The sequence below is a fragment of the Stegastes partitus genome, unplaced genomic scaffold (assembly GCF_000690725.1).
Source record: "Stegastes partitus isolate 25-593 unplaced genomic scaffold, Stegastes_partitus-1.0.2 Scaffold154, whole genome shotgun sequence".
NCBI classification, from domain to species: Eukaryota; Metazoa; Chordata; class Actinopteri; family Pomacentridae; genus Stegastes; species Stegastes partitus.
The window spans coordinates 401330-422034 of NW_007577885.1; the positions used below are offsets into that span (position 1 = coordinate 401330).

The window sequence follows — 20705 nt, forward strand, 5'->3', positions numbered from 1 at the left end:
AATGTGAAAAAATCCACTGCTGAAAACAGGTCCCAGCATGTGCAATGGAGCTTCCTGTTACAGAAAGATTCAATAATACTACAGTGACCTGATGTTGTAGGAAATTTGGGAGACTTTAAAAAAATAAAGAAAAAAAGATATACATCTTCAGAAACTAGCGGGTCTAGAGCTAAAAGCCATGGACAGTGTATTGAGAGACAGTCTTGCAGACTCTTGGTGGGTTGCTTTCATGAGATTTGTTGGCAAAAGATTTCACATATTGAAAACTAAAAAGGAAACCAACCAGTTTAAATGTTCACATTTAGGGAGATATCTTGCCAGTCTATAATTTCAATGTGTCATTTCAGGTGGAGTCTGTGAAAATGTTCAGTCTTAATTGGAATTTTAAAAATTCTGTAACAATGCAGAGCAGGCACTTCTGCTTTAAGAGGCAAAAGGCCTAAATTTGGGTTTTATTCTATAACTAAGTGAACATTTGTATTTCTACATCTTTTTAAAATTTTAATTGCTTAAAGCCGTTTTATAATGTATAAATAGCTTGGTCTTGGTTCTGGCATACGTGCCATCCATGTCAGTCTGACCTTCCTCTTTCCGTCTGCTCCCCCTCTTCATGCCCTCTCTTTTCCCTCTCTACCTCCCTCACTGCAGCTGCTCAGCCTTGTAATCAGCTCATTGTCCATGAAGGGGCAAGGACAAAGGCAGGCAAATTCAGATTAACCAGGCAGCGGGGACCTGAACCCATCGTCAGTGCAATGGGCCTTTCATGGGGTTTAATGGCTTGTGACAGGCTCTTTCTCACAGATTCAGTGACAAACTTCTCGATTCTGGATGGGGATTTTTGAACTCTCTGCTCTTGTCACACGGTTGAGAGCCATGACCCAATTGACCAGTCAGCTTTTTGATGACAATCCTCTCAACAGTGAAGCAACAGTGAACAAGGGTGATCAACTACATAATCATTGTTTCTTTTATTTAGTCAGCAAGGGCACATCACCAAAACAAGAGTGCTTGACAGCAGAGATAGATGACAAAACTGAACCAAGGCTGTTATCTAAAACAACATAATACTACACTGGTCAGCCAACAGGCAGTAGAACCTAGCACCTTTCTATTATGGGACAGTGCCTCTGATCATTAGTTACCTTGTTACATCACAGAGAAAGACCCTGGCTAGCTGTATCTACAAGACGTCACTCAAAGGCAATTGGAATTTATGTAAATGTTCACTTCTCTCTCAAAAAGCTTCTGCTGAATTTGGATGAAAGGTGAAAATTCTTCAAGAATTTAAAGTGGGATCAGTCAAAATGACCATTGGACCATGAACCTTCACAGGCAGATGAGTCAGATGAGATGCTTACTGTGTTATGTTCCACGTGCTAGATTGTGACTACAAGATTTTGATAAATATCCATTTCAAACCAAACACTGACACTAACAGGCAAGGTAAACATCTGCAACAAGAAAAAGGACTGCAGCTGACACTAATTTTCGAGAACTGTCCTGCTGTCACTTCTTTCACCTTAAAATCCTCTATACAGTAATGTCTCTTACCATTAGTTTCTCTGCATCAGCACGAACTTTGAGGAGCTCTGTGATGGCATCCACGAAGCCTTGGTGATGGAAATTGCACATCTTTTCAATCTCCCTGTCATGGTTTCTTATCCTGGCATCCAACTTCTCCATAAAGCGCTTGTGGGCATTGGGCTGGTCATCATAAATCGACCTGCAAAAGACAAAAGAGGTGATGAAATAGGGGCGTTGAAGAAACAAAAGAAAAAAGGAGTGATGGCAAGACGAAGAAAGAAAAAAAAAAAAAGGAAACAACATTTAGAATGAAAAATGGTTGTTCTCACATCACTCTACCTGAGTCCACCTGCAGCCTGTTGGAAGTTAATGACCACATCTGCACTCTGTCATGAAAAGTTGATGCACCATTTTTTGCATTGGATTACTGTTAATGTTTTTCTAAGCTCTGGCTATTTATTAGGCCCAAATACAAAAGTTGCGCGAATCAATGTGTTTATATTAACAATGGGCAAAATTATAATGTATATTTTTGAAGCAGTCACTCATAGTGACAAAACACACAGCCAATTATCACCATCTCTGCAGTTCCTCTCAGGCCAAAGAGCATTGTCACCTTTCAGCTCATTTCTTTGAGTTTCCAGCCCCCTCAAGAACTGAAATGAGTGTCAGTGTAAGACTCATATTGATCAGGTGGACATAAACATGACACCACATGGCTGATAACGTTCTACTGTGCTTGCTGGGTATGAAAACAGACAATCAATAATATGTTGTTGTGTTTACAGCTTTTTTTTTTTTTTCCCTTACCTCTTGGACCTTGATAATTCACACCACTTTCAGTCTCAGCTGCTAAAGCATTAATAATATAAAAAGTAATAACTGATCATATCTGAAATTGGACACACTTTGTTAACTGTTTCTGAGGCCTCTTTCATAATGGCAGTCTGTGTAATGCTTTTTGGGATACCAGATATTTGGCTGTTGGAATGCTGCACTGGCAACAAATTACAGCCAGACTGACTTGTCCATGGTATTTTTCTCAAGCAAAGGCTTAAAAGTGTGGCTACTCTTCATAAAAGATATTTTTAATACACTACTAAAAATGTAACCACTCCACAAAGATATCTGCATAATATGGCCAAGTACTGTTATTGTTGGAGGGCTGGCTTAGTTCCATTTGCAACTATTTACCAATCACTGATGTAGTCAATCAAAATACAATGAAGCACAGTCGAGAAGCATTATATTTTTTCTTCTATGTTTGAACCTCATTTCCTTTTTTTCCCCATATCTGTCGGTACATACCTTTCTAAAAAAAAAAAAAAAAAAAAGACACACTATAGTACGACAATAAAAATGGCAGTGTCCACACGTCTTACCAAGTGCAATGGTACCACTTGTATTAATGGAACGAACCAGATATGATGAGAAATTAAGTTTCAAGCTCTCTTTAAATCCTCACATATGTCAGTTGTTTCAGACTTTAACAAGTTAATTGCACACGTTTGACGATAAATCTTGGTTTCAAGTTAGATTTCTTTGGGTTTAAAATTTACCCCTGAAAGTTTTGATGAAAGTGAAAAGTGAATATGTATTATATTCTACACACATTACACGAAATGTAAAATGTTTCAAGCATTTTCTAATTGTAATTTTGATCATTATGGCCTCCTGCTAAAGAAAAAAAAATGTGTGTGTGTGCGTATTTACTTTGAGTCTACTTCAATACAAGCAACTACAAGTACAGGAAACACTGCTGACTTGAAAGTTGTCCGGAAGACAACCAAGCACTGACAGCTTCTGGAAATTAACGACAGCTGTCACATTTCTAATATTAAGTCACTCCTGAACAAGAGACAATGTCAGAAAGTCTTATGTGAGCTAAGAGGAAAAAGAACTGGACTGTTGCTCAGTGGTCCAAAGTCATCTTTTCAGATGAAAGAAAGTTTTGCTTAGAGTCTGGAGGACGAGTGGAGAGGCACAGAATCCAAGATGTCTAAAGTCCAGTGTGAAGTTTCCTCAGTCTGTGATGATTTGTGGTATGTTATCTGCTGACATTGGTCCACTGTCTTTTGTCAAGTCCAAAGCCAATGCAGCATCTTCTTGCACATTTAAGAGCATTTCATACTTCCATCTGCTGACAAGTTTTATGGAGATGCCGATTTCTTTTCCAGCAGGACTTAACACCTGACCACAGTGCCACAGCTAAAATCAAATGTTTACTGATTATGATGTAACTGTGCTTGATTGGCCAGCCAATCATCTGACCTAAACCCCATAGAACCCCATGTATTGATAGTGATTTTTTTTCCTGTATTGTTAACCCTTTGTTTAATTTTTCTGAGGAAATGTTCTAATTATTTGAGACACTTGATGTCAGATTTTCATTAGCTATATGCCATGACCATCCAAGTTAAAATTTAAAAAGGCTTGAGATATTTCATTGTACATGCAATAAATATAAAATATGAAATTTTACTTTTTAAAATTAAATTACAAAATGTGCACTAGTATGCTGAACAGTCGCACTGCAAATATAGTGAGAACCAACAGTACTATGGTAATGGGCAAGGGACAGGTGGTCAATTATTTGCACATTAGCGTTAATACGAGTTATCCAAAACATGCACGCACACGTGCATGCACAAAATCACTCATACTTCTATACACATGGCCATCTGTGCTTATTGAAGCCAGGCCAGGAAAGACATAGGAGCAAAAATTCTGAAGAAAAAGAAGACATTTGGAGCAGTACTCTATATGCTTTTTGTTTCATAATGCAACATATTACGTTGTATAAAGGAGTCATTTCTGCCTCAGCATACTGTGCAATCGTAGTAGGCAGTGAATCTAAGCAGTTGGGATTTAGTGGGTGGTTTTTGCCATTTCTACTTTGTATTTTATGATTTTTCATCATGGTGAATTACTCTGTGTATGTTGCAAACTCCAGCCTGTGAGGATGTCCACACATTTCCTAAAAGGAAAAGGGGCAGAGCTGCTTTGTTGCTGGGTGCGTTTTGTGCAGGTGAACAGTTGAGACTACAGACTGCTGCATCTGTGACAAAAGAGAAATTCAGTTCAACAAAAACGGGAACTATGCACAATGCAGTCTTCTTTTATGTGTGCAAACTTTTAAATTAGTCAGCTCTCTCTTTCTCTGTACCATACAACAAAGTGTTTTCCACACAAGATATGACTGTTGCATACTGAGCCTTGCGCATGAGTTCCTCTAATTGTGACAGCCGGTACTCGTTCTGTTAAATCCTGATAAGTGATAGCATACAGTATTGCAGTGTGATGTGAACACAACACTAGCCCGTTATTAAACACTGTCACTCACCAGACACATGCTCAGTTTTCTTGTGCTTCTCCTCACACCAAAAATTAATTTCTAGCTGATAGCCATTATTTTTCCTCATCCTTCTCTGATGCTGGTCAGCAGTTTCAAGGCTTGCTGACCTTCTCAGTGTGCTATTGTTCTGGTGTGCTTTGTTTGTCTGTTTTCTCTCTACTAATATGTGAAGTGCACTGAGATAACTTACATGAATGTGAAATGCGAATGTAAATAGGTGCTTTACAATTAAACTGAAATGAATTGAATTCATTTACTGGGGCCGCCAATATACAAGTTGCTCTTAAAGTGGGAATAGACTTGGTGTCCATAGAGTATACAACATTTTATGTATATATACTATTAGTACTATACGCCCTTTAACAATGGACGTTAGTCTGGCTTAGAATCTTCCTTACATATGCAACTAGTGGAGTATTCCGTTTAAGCACTTAATTGTTTAGTTTTGTTATAACTTTGGAAATGGCTTAAAAACAACATTATCCAAGTTAAACAACATTACAGTGAGGAGGACTACTACTGTGGTATGAAATATATAGGTCTGGAGTACCTGATGGACCCAGAGATTATGGAATGTTGTCTAATAACACTCCAGAAAGCACTTATTTTTTTAGTTGTTGACTGACATCATTGAAACACATTCCCCCTCAGTAGAAGTTCCTGGTGACATTAATTGGGGAAAAGGCATGAATAAAGAGGTAAATATTTAGAATAAGAAAAAATACATTTCTTCTGAACGTTTTGCAGAATATATCCATTTAGAATGTACTCTGGGGTCCTTGAAGTGTATTTGACCTGTTTGTTACATACATACATTAAATAAACATTTTTTTTTAAAAATCTGTAGTCTTTAAAGTAAACATTTTACTGATACTTAGGGGAGTAACCTGTTTTGGTGCATACTGTAGATATGCTATTACAGAATTTCCAAAAAACGTTTAAAGAATGTGACTGTACCTATTAGGTAAAGCAGGTAGCAGGAGCATAATGTAAGAAACCTAAGCACAACTAAGAGACTAAAATCAAATGATACAGGGTGTTGGACACAAAATAAATATCAGCAGATATTGTACATGCGTGTCTGAGCAGACAGTGACTCCTGGAAAGTGAACTCACCAACGAGCCTACAGTGTAGGGATGACAAGACAACTTCAAGGGCATAAAGAAGGCTACATACCTCATTCCAAAGCAATAGAACTGATTTAACATCAAGGATGCAAGATCCAAAAATGGTGGGGTACCTTTAAAGTTCAATATACTTTCAATATATGAATAGTTACAAAATGACAAATGAGGACACCAATTTGAAAAAAAAAATTCTAAGCCCATGGCCAGCATGACTGATATTACCATTCATTTTATCTGGAGCAACAACTCCATCTAGTGGCACTGAGGTGAAATGCTACATTCAGAAATTCTATACAGTTCATTAAAATGAACAAGGTACATCTGTGCCTACTGGAACTCTTAAGCATTCGTTTACACATAACTTCAATTGTACTTAAACTAAACCAAGACAAAACAGCGGTCCTAGTTTTTGATTGAACATATCTAAAAAAAAATTTTAAAAAGAAGAAGAAATTGCGCAGCACAGATCACAACACTAACTCAGGACATCAACGCTGGTGATAGCAGTCACATCCAGAGCAGAGCTAGATTCTGATCTTAAAGAACTGGTTTAAAGAACAGTTTTATTCAAATTGAAAAATACTTTAATTAATGAACGAGGAACCATCCATGAAATACATTTCAAAAGAAAGTGTGATGCTCAAGACCTCTAAAAGATACAGTATGTACTGTCTACCAAACAATCTTATCAAGATTCTGCAAACACTGGCTTTAATGTGAAGGACAATGATTGGAAGGACATGTACAGTCACTTCAAAATTCCACGCCTAAACTTTGATAACACAGACTTGTTATAGATAAGCGAGTAACTATGCCCCATTTAATGCTTTTGCTACAAAACTTCCAACCATCCATCATCTATACACCGCTTAATCCTCACTAGGGTCGCGGGGGGCTGGAACCTATCCTAGCTGAATCAGGGCGAAGGCAGGGGACACCCTGGACAGGTCGCCCGTCTATCACAGGGCTACACTTAGAGACAGACAACTAAGCACACTCACATTCACACCTACAGCCTGCTACAAAACTTAAAAATCCTAATGTTCAGCTACTCCTAATTTTACAGGAGCATCTGTTTCAATACATGCCATCCTGATTGCTAGTTCTAGTGCTTGTTCAGATCCTGTCACTTTTTGCATACACTATTAACTGATACACTATTAACTGATTAAAAATTTATTGATTTTAAATTGAGAAAAATTGCCAATCAAAGTGACAAAGTGGGACAAAGTGAAAACATGTTTTCAGAAAATGCTTTAAGTTAAAACCTATAACCGATATCTTATTTACAAAAATTATCCAGAACCTTTGTTGTGGCTCCAAACTGTGGTCAGATGCATCTTGTTTGCTTTAATTAGGGGGTCCAAGCAGCGAAGCTGCAAGAACTCTATTGTTTTTGTTCTCATTAAGGGTTCAAATAGTGAAGCGGCTTGGCCTGGAGTGAAAATTCTTCTTTTTAATCTCTCAATTCTTCTGCATATTTGTTCCATTGGATGTCTGCTCTAAATATGTTAAGCTTTTACACTTTTATTCCATTTTCTTAAAAAATATTTTTTTAGCCTAGATATAAAGTGCTGAGGACCCAAAAGTAAGTCTGATCATCTAAAGACTTTGTGGCCCTTCAGTTTTAAGGAACTTCAAACAGTACATCCATTTCAATTACACAAGGCAATCAATTTTTAAAAACCAAAATCAGCAAATTTCAGAAGTTTGGAATTGTTTATGAACGCATTGAAGTATCAACCTGCGACATGTGTTCTTAAGTTTCACTAAGCTTACATATTGAATTGTATTGCACCACAAATCTGAAATGTTTATGTCATGACTCAGTCAATGCATAACATTTGGTAATGATTGATTAAAATAGTTTGTATACATTGTAAACATCCATATTTCTAATAAGTCAAAAATAAATACATAAATAAATCCCCTGTACAATGGGCAGACCTCAATTTTTTTCACAACATCCACTGATCTAGAAAGTCACCTGTGCACTTATGGTCGCACAATTCACTGCATTTTAGGATGAACACTAAGGTAAGGAACTCTGTAGATGTCTGTGATTAAACTGAGGCGAGGCATGGATCAGGGCAAGGGTATACATTTATTTTAAAGCTTTGAGTGTTCCCACAAGCACAGTGGCCTTAGTAACTGTGAAACAGAAGAAATCTGAAACTACTACAACTCTTCATTAAGTTGCCCATCCAGCATCTGGGAGGTCTGGGTACCCCAAGAAAATTTGAGAACATTTGTTATGATTTTCTTATTGGCCCCATAGCCATTTGCCAATGTAACAGCTTTGGCTATTTATTCTTGTGGATGCTACTTTAAGGGCTGCAAGGTGGCTCAGTGGCTCACCGTTGCCTCGCAGCTAAAAGGTCCCCAAGATTTGCGTCCCGGTAAGGACACATCTTTCTGCATGGAGTTTGCATGTTCTCCCTGTGCAGCATTAGTTCTCTCTGGGTTCTCCGGGTTCCTCTAACACAGTCCAAAAAACATGTTGAGGTTAATTGGTGATTGCCTTCACCGTAAGTCAGCTGGGATAGACTCCAGCCCCCCCACGACCCTAGTGAGGATTAAGCGGTGTATAGATAATGAATGGATGGATGGACGTTACTTTGGCACATACCACCCACGTGAGCACTGTTACAGACTAAGCACATAACCCCATGGAAACGGAACTCGGCAACAGCTTCCACATCATGATAAAGTGCACCATGAAAACTGCTCACAAATGGCTTTAAGAGCACAGAAACCAAGGTGTTGACCCAGCCTTCAAACACCCTACATCCCAATCTGATCAAGCATGCTGGCATTGGTCATCTATGTAGCTGGTTGTAATTTGAAATCACTGAAACACATTCCCCCTCAGTAGAAGTTCCTGGTGACATGAACTGGGGAAAAGGCATAAATAAAGAGGTAAATATTGACAATAAGATGAAAAAAATCTAATCTAATCTAACAATCTCCTTATACCAGCAAATATGCAAGCATACTCTGTTGGCAGCAACATGGGTTGTAAACAAAGGCTGAAAGTAATTGACCCCAGTTACAAAGGTTCACCTCGTCCACACTTCAGCCAACAAGTCATACCAGCCCTTTATAAACAAACACAAGCTACAGTTGTCCACAACTTATACAATGCATCAGCTGTCCATCCTATTGATGGGTGAACATGTAGGACTACTAAGAGTTACCTCACGGTAATAACACAGTTCAAGGAGTTAATTTTCAAAATGATGCACTTTAACTGATACAATGTATTTTTACTTAATAGAACATTTGTGTTGCACACCTCCTAGTTTGAAGCTGAAAGCTGCTAATGTGCATACAAGTGCAGCACACTTTAAATGCCATTATTTGTCTAAATGCTGCACTAAAAATATAAGGAAATATACATACAGCAACTTCAGTTATCAGTTTCGGTAATGTAGCAAGCTGTGCTTATTGAAATTTTCTAGCTAACATGGCCTCCTAACTTCTCGTGAATGACTACGATCAACTGCACCTGCTGACTTCTCTGAGTCAATTTAAATAGGGCCCATCTGATACACTTATCAGACTCAGCCACAAATGCTATAGTATGAGAATCTATGCAGGTCAGCACAGACCTAAAAAAGCAAGTCATTGACTTGAGCAAGTCAGGAAAGACACTTGGAAACATTTCAAAGACGCTTTGGATCCCAAAATTAATTGTGCTGAGAGACAATTGGTCAAGAGGGTCAAGAGTCAACCAAGATCACCAAAAAGCAGGTCTGCAGTGACACAGAAACTGCTGAACATAGGGGTCAGTTTCCACAGTCAAGTGTGATTTACATCAAGAATAAAGTTCGCTGCTGACTACATGACAAATAAAAGGCCCTCTGGAAAAAATTCTGTGTTAAGATGAAACCCAAATAGAGCTATAGGGCCAACAAAGACCAGAAAGATGTTGAAGATGAGGCCAAACCTACCATCAAGCATAGTGCTGGCCATATTTCTCTCTGGGGCTGTTTTGCTGTCAGTGGAACTTGTGCTTTACACAAAGTAAATGGAACAATGAAGCACAAGGCTTACCAGAAAAACAACAAATTTAATTGAACTGCACCTAATCTGTTATGAGGAGCGGTCAAAGATGCACCCAGAAGCTTGCCAGAAATTTGTGTATGGCAACCAAAAGTGCATAAATGAGGAGAAAATTTCCAAGGGACACTTGATCAAATCTTAACATTGCTGCATGCATATGTTTGACCCAGGAGTCATATTTCCAGAAGACTTATAATAAATTTCTGAAAAAATCTGAATGCATGATTGTTTTTTGTGTCGCATGTGCTTCAACCATGCCATCATAGAACATTTCTAAAATTGGAAACCAATGACTGCCATTGTAAGTGTATGTAAACTTCTGTTCACAACTTCGTATGCCTCAGCTGTCATCTAAATAGTACTAGTTATTTGGCGTGACTGTTGATATAAAAGAACAAATTTTCATTCAAGGTAATGTTTGCCATCTCTTGAAAATGACAAAACTGGTAAAGCAACTTTTGACACCAACATTTTTTTTTATTGTTTTTAATTAAAGGGAAATACAGACACACAAAAATCGAGCATTTAAATTTAAACAGTCTTTACCTTTTACATGTATTAGTGGTGTTAGTTTATAGCAACCATTTCAGAGGTGTGTCACGGAATTTGGACTTCAGTCACTGTCATTGTGAAATCCTTTATTACGTAATATAACTGTCAGCAGGGGATGGGGAAGAAACTCTGCAGCAGACAGTGAAAAAGAAAATCATTTACAGACTATCAATCTTAGCATCCTTTCTCCTCCTAATGCAGGTACACTAAAATAACCAATGTGCAGCTGTATGCCTCCGCCAACCAATGATGTGTCTGTTTACCCAAAACTGGTGTCACCAAATATAAATTACAATCGCAATCTCTCCTTCTGTTCATGAGTTATGGGGTTGAATAATGGACATTAAAAGGTTTTATCCAGACCATTAATACATCCCGATGAAGTTGACTTTTGATCTTTTGGATATAAAATGTCATCACTTAATCATTTATTCCTATTAGATATTTGTAGTAGGTGTTGTCACAATCAGCGTATGATTTCTTGAGTTAGTTAAAAATGTGTTTTGCGAGGTCACAGTGGGTTTGACCACAGACCACCAAAATTTAAGCAGTTGGTTGTTGAGTCTGTACAAACTAATGTTTGCACCAAATTTGAAGGAATGCCCTTAAGGTGTTCAAGAGATGTTGCCTTGACGAGAATAAGATGGATGGCCAACATAATGTCAACAGTCTTAGCTGTTGCTGGTGCAGAGGCATAAAATCTCTCCCTTGAATGAGTGAATTGAATCTATTGAACATTCTACTGAGCAATTTTCTCATTGTTATTGATGGAGGTCAGTTGAGGTTATCATAATGCTACTGTAACAGACTCATATCTTGACTCATTCATACAGCTTTCAGTTAGTCAAAACTGACCTCCAGAGTTATTCGTTTAGTCAATATTAGATTGAAAGTATCTTTATCTTTATTTAATTTATTTTCAAAACTTTTTCCAGCCTACCAGTGGTTTTCCAATTTGGAATGCCCACTTTCCTATTCTACCTACTTTACATTAGACATCTGTGGAGCTATGCAGTGACCAGTCAGGAGACATTTTGTTAAGCAAATGAGCTGTGCCATCTAAGCAAATATTCATCCTGACGTAGCTCAGTTGCCAGAGCACAAGTGTAAGGTAATATCTGAATAAATAATATAAAAATAGGGGTTGCAACAAATTATTACTTTCAGCAGTTTTCAAATTTCACTCAATCAATGGACTGTAAAGAAACATAGCTGGGAGCTGAAAGAATCTTGGTAAGCATCATGAAAAGCACCGTCACAACAGCAGTGTGTACGTGATGATTTGCAATAAATGAAAGTGTTGAGAAATTGCTTCAGTCCTCAACTGCACAACATGTAGCAAAAACCCACACGTAAGAAAAGCGCTGCAAAGAGAGTCAAATGTAGACAAGACAAACCAAAGGCACTGTGGTGGAGAGCAGTAACACAACTTCAGTGATTTGAAAATATGTCAAATTTGTAAAACTGGATAGCCAACTGAGCAATCTGCTGCAACACATGGAGGCGACCTGTGCTGACAAAAACAGGAAACATGACAACATGACAAAAGGCGATGTTAACATCTAACCACAGAAAGCAAAGACAGTGGCCCAAAACAGCCAAGCTTGCAAACAAGCCTCTAATGTTAATCTTCGTCTAAACCCATATAAAAGTTGGACGTCGCCTCCAGGTATAAAAACGAAGCCTACTTGGAAGTCCCTTAATCTGCACTCCTTGTAACGGGCTATAGGGGGCATTTAATCTGGTTCCAAAAAGAAATCACATTTTATAGAAGTCTATAGCCACTTTCAGACATTACATATGGAACTTTGCTGGCTTCATCCATCTATCAAAGTGATGGCTTTCTAGTCATCCAGACATCGGTCACTTTTTCATTCATGCTCCTCACACCTTCACGCAGAGACACACCTACAATGCTGGAGAGACCCACAGTACACACTTAATATTTGTCGTTCATGCAAGATTAGACAATACACAAAGTGATATATGATACATAGGGGTGTGCATCTCTACCTTAAGAGGCAAACCGATACAAGTCAAGATACATGGGTTGTGATACGATTCACTAACAATACATTTTAATACATTACGATGCAATGCGATTCAATGCGATACAGCTTGAATCTATTTGTTTATTGAAAAAAATTAAAGAGAAATGTATCAGGTCAGAACAATGTCATTGTGTTTCTTTTTTCTTTTTTTTGAATACACACAGACAAGACAGACTTGCTGTATTAAAAATGAGAAAATCTTAACATTAACCCCTTCAGTATGTTGCAATCCATACATTTTGCAAACTGAAAACATTCAACGTGCAGTGTTTCCTGTAGGATTTTTTTCAGCGGCGGGGACAGGCTCTCCGGGAGCCGTGGCGGCGTAAACAAATGACATGGTTTGGGAATGGCAGGCCACCGCTGCTAAATGAATGTAGAGGAAACATTGACGTGGCCTTAGTTTATTCTGATGCATTTTATCAAACCACACTAATGTTGTGCTACGTGTTGTTGTGGTGGGAGGTTGCTGTGTTTGTTTTGGTGAACAAACTCGAGTTAAGTTTCAAGTTCTGCTCTGGATCTCTGACACTTAATGCACAGACTAACACACAACACAACATGCTTCTATATTGTGTTTTGCTTGGTGAGACAATATTTAGTTTTGTGTGTCGATATTAAACAGGCAGCACGTGTCTGTGTTAAGTTGTGACTATCATCAGTTTATCTGGGTGTGTTTCCTGAATAATCACCAGGTGTTAAACACCTGACAGAATGGAAAAGATCTATACAAATGAAAAGGGATTCTAATCGAGTTGATCAGTGGCACAATGCGTAGAATGCCAAACTCGTACTTTTACCGTATTTTTACAACATAGTTTTGAATCCTCTTACCGAGCTTGAAAAATATGTGTTTTTTATTTTGGTCAGCCCGTTTCGTTTTGCTGTCTGTAGATGATATTGACAAGGACATAGACTTCATTAACAAGTGATGTTTGCGTTTTTCTGTGAAGTCTTCTTAATGTAGTATCTTTATCTTCACACACATGCAGGTCTGGTCGGGACAAATCTGTGAACGTATCATCAATCCATCCATCATTATCTATACACCGCTTAATCTTCACTTGGGTCGCAGGGGGGCTGGAGTCTATCCCAGCCGACTCAAGGCGAAGGCAGGGGACACCCTGGACAGGTCACCAGTCTATCACAGGGCTACACATAGAGACAGATAACTAAGCACACTCACATTCACACCTATGGACAATATAGAATCACCAATTAACCTCAACATGCTTTTGGACCTTGTGGGAGGTAGCCGGAGAACCCAAGCTACACGGGGAGAACATGCAAACTCCACGCAGAAAGAACCCGGGTGTCCTAACTGGGACATGAACTGGGATCTTCTTGCCACAAGGCAACAGTCCTAACCACTGAGCCACCTTGCAGCCCTTGAACAGAACATATGGAGCGTAAATAATCATAAATAAGCATTGCCAGTTAAACTGGAACACCAGTGCTGTCGGCCATGCTGTTGTGTTGTTGTTGCTAGCAAACACATTAAGCGAACACTACTCTCATAATACGTCACAGCAGGACTCTCGTGAGACTGGTACGACCATATTTAGTAGCAGAGCTCCAATCAGCCGATTCAGAACTTTACAACTGGACATCGACCACTCCACAGTAGATATAGACTGATCCCGAGGCCTGCCGACTAATGTATTCATATCGTTAAAGTTAAAATCGATTTACATTCTCTATAACCTGCTGGTTTCACTCCATCAGTCTGCAAAACAGGACCCACCTGCAGGGCACCGCCAAGGTCTGCTCTAAAATCATTGGACTCTCACTTGTGCACCCTGTGTGAGCAGCAGACACTGAGGACAGTGAGCAGGATCCTCCAGGACCCCTCACACGCTCTGTTCCCAGTGTTTAAGTTGCTCCCCCCAGGACATCAGCTCTGCTGTCCTGGATGCAGTATTCAGAGGAGGAACACAACCTTTATTCCCAGTTCCTCAACTCCCAACCATCACCGCACCGCTGCCTCCCCACGCTGGACCCCCCGGCTCTCCCTGCTTATGATCCCCCCTTGCATCGTTAAATTGCATATTCCATACATTGTGGACATGGCACTAAACTTATTTATGTTCAATCCACCTGCACCTTTAATTATTTATATTGTATTTGTACATTTATTTGTTGATCCAACTGCTCCATATTCCTTAAATTGGCCCCAGGTGAAAGTCTTTTGTATTGTATTGTATTGCTTGTGTGTTCCTGTCCATTAAGGTGGGTCAGTTCAGATTTGTGCCATGTTGAAAGTGATACGGAATATTACTAGGTTCAACCCAGTAAGATTGCTGGCACAACTTTTATGGAAACAATGACCAATGTGCGCATTCAGACATGAAGGCAACACATTCAGTTGCCTTTAGATTAACGGAACAGAGTGCATGTCTGAAAGGGGCCTAGGACAAAATGACCATACTTCACCCTACATCTGTTACCTCAGTAAACATTTTCCTAATGAGTTTATGCCCCCAGTCACCAGTTTCACATCCCCTTCAAAACAGCCTGATGTTCATCTCGTAAATGATGGTCCATTTAGAGTAAAATAAGGAAGGGCTAATACGTGGCTGAAAGGTCATTACCATAATGTGTATACTGTCCTTGAGCTCTCAGTCAAATCGACCCCTCCCTCGTTACATCCACTTTTTCCTGATGCAGGGCTAACTTTTTCAGTTTTACACCTCCCAGTGCAGGTTGTGTTAGATGCTGCTATATGGCTGTACTACTATCAGACAGGTGTGTGAACAAAAATTACTTTGAAAAGAGTAAAATAAGGTGTTCTAAGGTCAGATTTGTCCAAGATGAAACCGGATGATCTCATCTACATGCGCTGTTTTGTGTGAGCAGGGTGTTTTTTACAACGCAATTTACAATGTAAATACCGCAGTCGGTTGTGCACATAAAATGGTGGGAGGCCAAAATCATGACTTTGAATAACAATCATTACATTCTACTGGTGTTAGCCATTGTATTTGAATGAATTGCATTTTCTTTCACCTGTTCAGTCATTGTCTCCCTGCCTGCACCTGCACTCTGATCATCAGGCATCTGACTTCTCCCGTCTCTTCATTCCTCTTTTTGTATTTAAAATGATCAGCTGCAGACCATTTTCCTTTACTTTTCAGTCATAACGTGCCTAGATAAGCAGAATAGTTACTGAAAGTTAGTGTGTTGTGTTCGACATGACAGAAGAGAAATAAAGATTCCCTGTTCATGTAATGTCATTTCTGTCTTGCTGCTCAAAGTAGAGTTCTGTCAAACGGTACTCATCCAGATAAAGTACTTATAACTTACAGAACAGGTTGAATAGTTCCTGGGCCTGAGTAACTGACTAGTTGATGTCAATGTGCAAAGAAAAGTTAGTCAGTCAATCACACCACACATTTATGATTTCCTCTTTTCAGCTTATCATGTAGTAGTTCGCACCCAAGGGAGGTGTATGCACTTTAGTAGAACAGCTATAATCAAAGCCGGTATAAGCAAGCAACACGGAAAAGGCGTCACTGTCATTCTAGGTATGCTGTTATAAGAATGCCATGTGATAACATCACTAATGAATGCCGACAAAAATCTACGGCCTGCAGGCTTTTTGGCACGGAAATATATATTAGAGGTGGAGGGATTCAGCTGAGGCTGAAGTCAGTTTATAAATAGCTTGTCAAACTAATGTCATTTATTGTGGCCTTAGAAGCTACCCTGGCAGCTAGTTAGCTAATATAAACAATGCAGTGAGATGGAGAGCGTTAGCTTGAGGAATTCTGCACCTAATTTCACTGCTATGATCCAACCACAACACCAGGGGTAAAAGATACCCATCCAATCAAGGTCCGACGGAATGTCAGAAGCGATGGTGTTCTCATTTCTGGTAAATGCCTAGCCTAAAATGTTACCCATTAAACGTTAGCAAAGACTAGCTACATAACATTAACAAGATGTTAAGTCCCACAGCCACACCCACAAATGATGTTTACATTTTGACAGGTCACCAGTCGTCCATCATTACACAATATGTTGAAAATCTCACATAAATCGAATTTTACCAACGCAGTATTCTACTGACTCGCACAGTGGTCGATGTTAGCCAGCTCGCTAACAAGCCAGCTAGCTCCATTCCTCATTTCAACACAAAATAGCCTATTGGCTAAACCTGCTAACGTTAGCCTGCCGGTGGCTAGGACAGCTAAGCTAGCTCTCAAACAAAAGGTCTGATAATGGAGGACACGTAACCAAACACAGGGACAGTATAATTGGTAACAGCTTTCTAAGAAGCTCTATATTCTTACCGAAGAGTAGGACCAACACAAGCCGTGTCGGTGCTCTCAATTTCCTGCAAAATCCGCTCGTGCTCCGTTATACACTCCAAGGTTTCATTCTCCGCCATGATTGTTATGTGTGTATTACAGCTTCACTGCAGCGAAGTGCAGCTCAGTACGAGGCCTGGCCTGTGGGAGGCGCACTTCACTTATACCGACATCAGTGACAGCAGCTTTGTTTCCACACATCCTGTACGTTATGGTGAATTGGCACTTCCAACAAAATTGCACATCCCCATTCCTTTACCACAAATACTACAGAAAAACATGCATCAGTTTAGCAGAACGATACTGTAATTAAATTAGTTATTATGTTTTAGATAATAACAACAACGTAAAAATAAAATGCTTCATTACTAAAACCCTAACCCTACTTTTAAACCATTTCTATTTTTATAGTCACACAGCTAAAGTCGACCTTATTTTTTGGCTGGTGCGCTATTCAAATGTTTGTGTTTTGTTTGTTTGTTTTGTTTTTAATATATATGAATTGTATAACACTTGCATCAGGCCACAATCTCAGTCAGTTGAAATGTAAAAAGTGATACATAGACAAGTATATCAGCACTTGCTGCTATTCATAAAGCCAGTATCTTTTCCACCTAAAATTTAAAAGCCAAGTGTTTTAAATAGTACATCACACTAAAAGTTTGATTGTATTTGGTTTCCTTCTCAAATAGTGTGCACAAATTTCCACAGTTTCTGAGAAATGCATCTCTTGATCCTAATATTCAGATCAACTAGCATTTAAATCACTCAAGTGCAAGTTAGGTTCATGAGTTTGCCATCAACTACAGATTCAGTTTTGTTCTTAATATTGCATGACTTTACCTTAAGGTCGTTCCAAGAGGCAAGTCCACAGATTCTAACTCTGCAAAAATATTCTCAAAAGTCTTCTCTTCCTCTTTGTGTTCTTCTTCGCTTTGACGAGGAGGATGAGGTAAAGCAGCATGCACCCTGTTACTTGCCATTTCTCTCTGAGGTATGAAGACTAAATATCTGCATATGTGAGAGAGAGGGGCATAAATAACTGTGTGACTGTGTCTGCGCTGAATTCCAGGCCACCTGCTATGGTCAGCAGAAAAAGTGGGTGCAACAGGAAAAAGAGACCTTGTGATTCACTGGACTTTGAAGCCAACAAAACACATTTTAGTTACTGCCCTTACTGTAGACCCGAAAGAAGTTTGAAGAATCCTGGCCTGTTGGCTTTATTCACCCATGGCAACACTGAATCTGCTCGAGGGGAAACGGGGGGAGTTAATTCAACTTAAAAGCACACTGCAGGGTCACTTGTCTAAGCAATGATACGATGCTAAGACAATCATTTATGCTTTGACATTGATTTAGATTTTTCTATGTCACGAGTTTTAACTGAGCTACTCAAGAAATCTGCTGATAGTCTTCAGCAGCTCAGCCTCACAAATAACGGTGATGAGATACAATGATGAGATGGTTGCGTTTTTCAGGGGCTGTTGTTTGGATGAGACTTATTACTCTAGCAACATAGAAAACAACTAAACGAACAACACACGTGTAGCACTTGCACAGCCGTATTGAAACCCAAACCAAGATCTTTCCCTAAATCTAACCAAAGTAGCTTTGGTTCCTAAACTTGAACAACTATTTTTGGAGTGTACACAAAATAAACACCAAAATGACTGAAAATGAAAGTAAACAGTGTCTGAAAATGTCGCCCCTCCTGGCCCTCGGGTGTCAGGGAGGGTGTGGTCATAAACCCAGATGCTTTGTCAACAAGGAGGCAGCGCAGGATATATTCTACTTCTTTAACAAGGAAATAAAACACATTACTGTCATTAACAAACAACTTATATTGTCAATAATCATGATAACCAGTGACACCCTGAGGTAAGTTTCAATATTTGTCAACGTAACAAATAACACACTTTATTATCAGTAAATATGCAAATAAACCAAGTACATTAGAATACATTGAAGACTGATCAGAATCAGAAACAGATTTATTGCCAGGCATAGTTCACACAATACAAGGAATTTGTTGTGGTGGGTTGGTGCAACAAAACAACAATAAATGCCTCCTCCCCGTGACCCTAGTGAGGATTAAGCAATGTATAGATAATGGATGGATGGATGTACGATAGTCCCACAATAAACTGTAGCATCATCCCAGTGGCTCTCTCTTTCAAGGACTCTACCTGCCCATCTTTTTAAACTCCTCCGCTCTATCACAAAGCAGAGACAGAGACTTGTAACTATAAACAGAGAACATTAAAGAAAGTACTGACATCATAAAAAAATAAAAAAAGTGATTGTAAAAAAAAACCCCAACATAGACATGAAGAAAAAAACAGCCACTCAATATCACATCAAAATACAAAACAAATATCCAAATAAATTGAAATAATTTTGTTCTTCAGTAGAACTTTTGTAATTACAAATATTTAAATTCCAATGATTTCTTGTTTCAATGCCAAATTTTATTTTCATTGACAAACTATACTGTCCCCATTTCGGTCCCATGAAACTTACCTTGTTACACACTTTGGTGTAAGACTGCAGCCAGACTGCAGAGGGCAGAGTTTCAGCTAAAGCTACAGATAGAAGAAGTAACACTTACAGCTTGTTAACTGTGGCCCTCTGGACCGATTCAGGTGCTCAGTGAACCAGGAAAGATTCAGGTCTTTTCCACCTGTGTGATCACCGGCCACTAACTCATTAGTTTCATCTGCATCTAATCAACCTCCCCTGGCCATTTATTTGTGCTCCATTCCAAATTTATTTATTTATTTAATTTTTTTTGCTTGCTCTACATAAACTATATAAAAATTCAAATTAAAAGACTGTATTCTTAATGTAAACAGTTGTTTTTTTTAATGTTTTACATATTATCATTTTATATCGTGTGTCTAGTTGTAGCTCATTGAGTAGCCTTATTGCCTTTGGAGTGCCATCTTAGGATGCAGGTGGTTTGAGTCCAGACGCGGACAAAAGCGCTGTCGAAATGTCACTTTAACAGGACTGTGTGGCACCTACAGGTGTGTGGTATTTGTGCTTAATGAGTGCCTTTACAATGTTAAGTTCATACTGCTGCCGTTGTCAGTCAGAAAGCTGTTAAGCTGATTTCTGTCTTTGTCTACATAAATGTCACATTTTCGCAAGAGCAATGGAATGCTATTTTTAATCTGTTTGTTTGGATTGTCATCATGTTTTCTGTCACGCCCTCAACTAATGTAGTTGTTACATTATATGTGGCTAAAGCAGATCAGATCACGAGATAATGCTGTGACAGTCATTTGTGGTCTTTGAGTGCCCTCTATTGGGACTTTAATTTTACAGAAGCAAGATTTGTGTGGAGAACCCAAAACCTGATCAAACACGGTCAGCATCTTGTTGCGAAAGGGATTTAGTTGGCAGAGCAGGTGTCCTCAAATTGTAAGGTAACTTAGTAAGGTTCAATACGCACTTCGTCCTGTATATGTGCTGAACACTAAAGCTCCAGATTGCTTTGCGATCACACTTGCAATGTCTTCAGAATTGCACATTCTAATAAGTGATTACTGTGCTATCTAAGGTTTAGGTTTGGTGTGTGACACTATGAGAAGCTACAGCAGGCTTTGTGCCAGGAAAGACTGTAGAAAATTAATAATAATAATAGCTTAAAAATATTAATCCAATTCAAAAAACTACATGAATCATTGTGATCATTTCATAAATGACAAACACATTTTC

General features: G+C 38.9%; 1 protein-coding gene across 4 annotated transcripts in view; it reads right to left on the minus strand.

Annotated features, from left to right (window-relative positions):
- The window catches only part of exoc6 (exocyst complex component 6), a 51704-nt gene extending 33793 nt beyond the window's left edge, over positions 1 to 17911 (minus strand). For 2 of the 4 annotated variants that reach the window (XM_008279314.1, XM_008279313.1), the window contains exons 1-2: positions 16968 to 17066; positions 1552 to 1723 (exon numbers count right to left, since the gene is read on the minus strand). In XM_008279314.1, coding sequence (XP_008277536.1) covers positions 1552 to 1723; positions 16968 to 17065 — 270 coding nt within the window. In that variant the 5' untranslated portion in view covers position 17066. Of the gene's footprint in view, positions 1 to 1551; positions 1724 to 16967; positions 17067 to 17828 lie in introns of those variants that run through there. The other 2 variants (XM_008279316.1, XM_008279315.1) reach the window with 2 other exon arrangements.
- Between the last annotated feature and the right edge of the window lie 2794 nt (positions 17912 to 20705).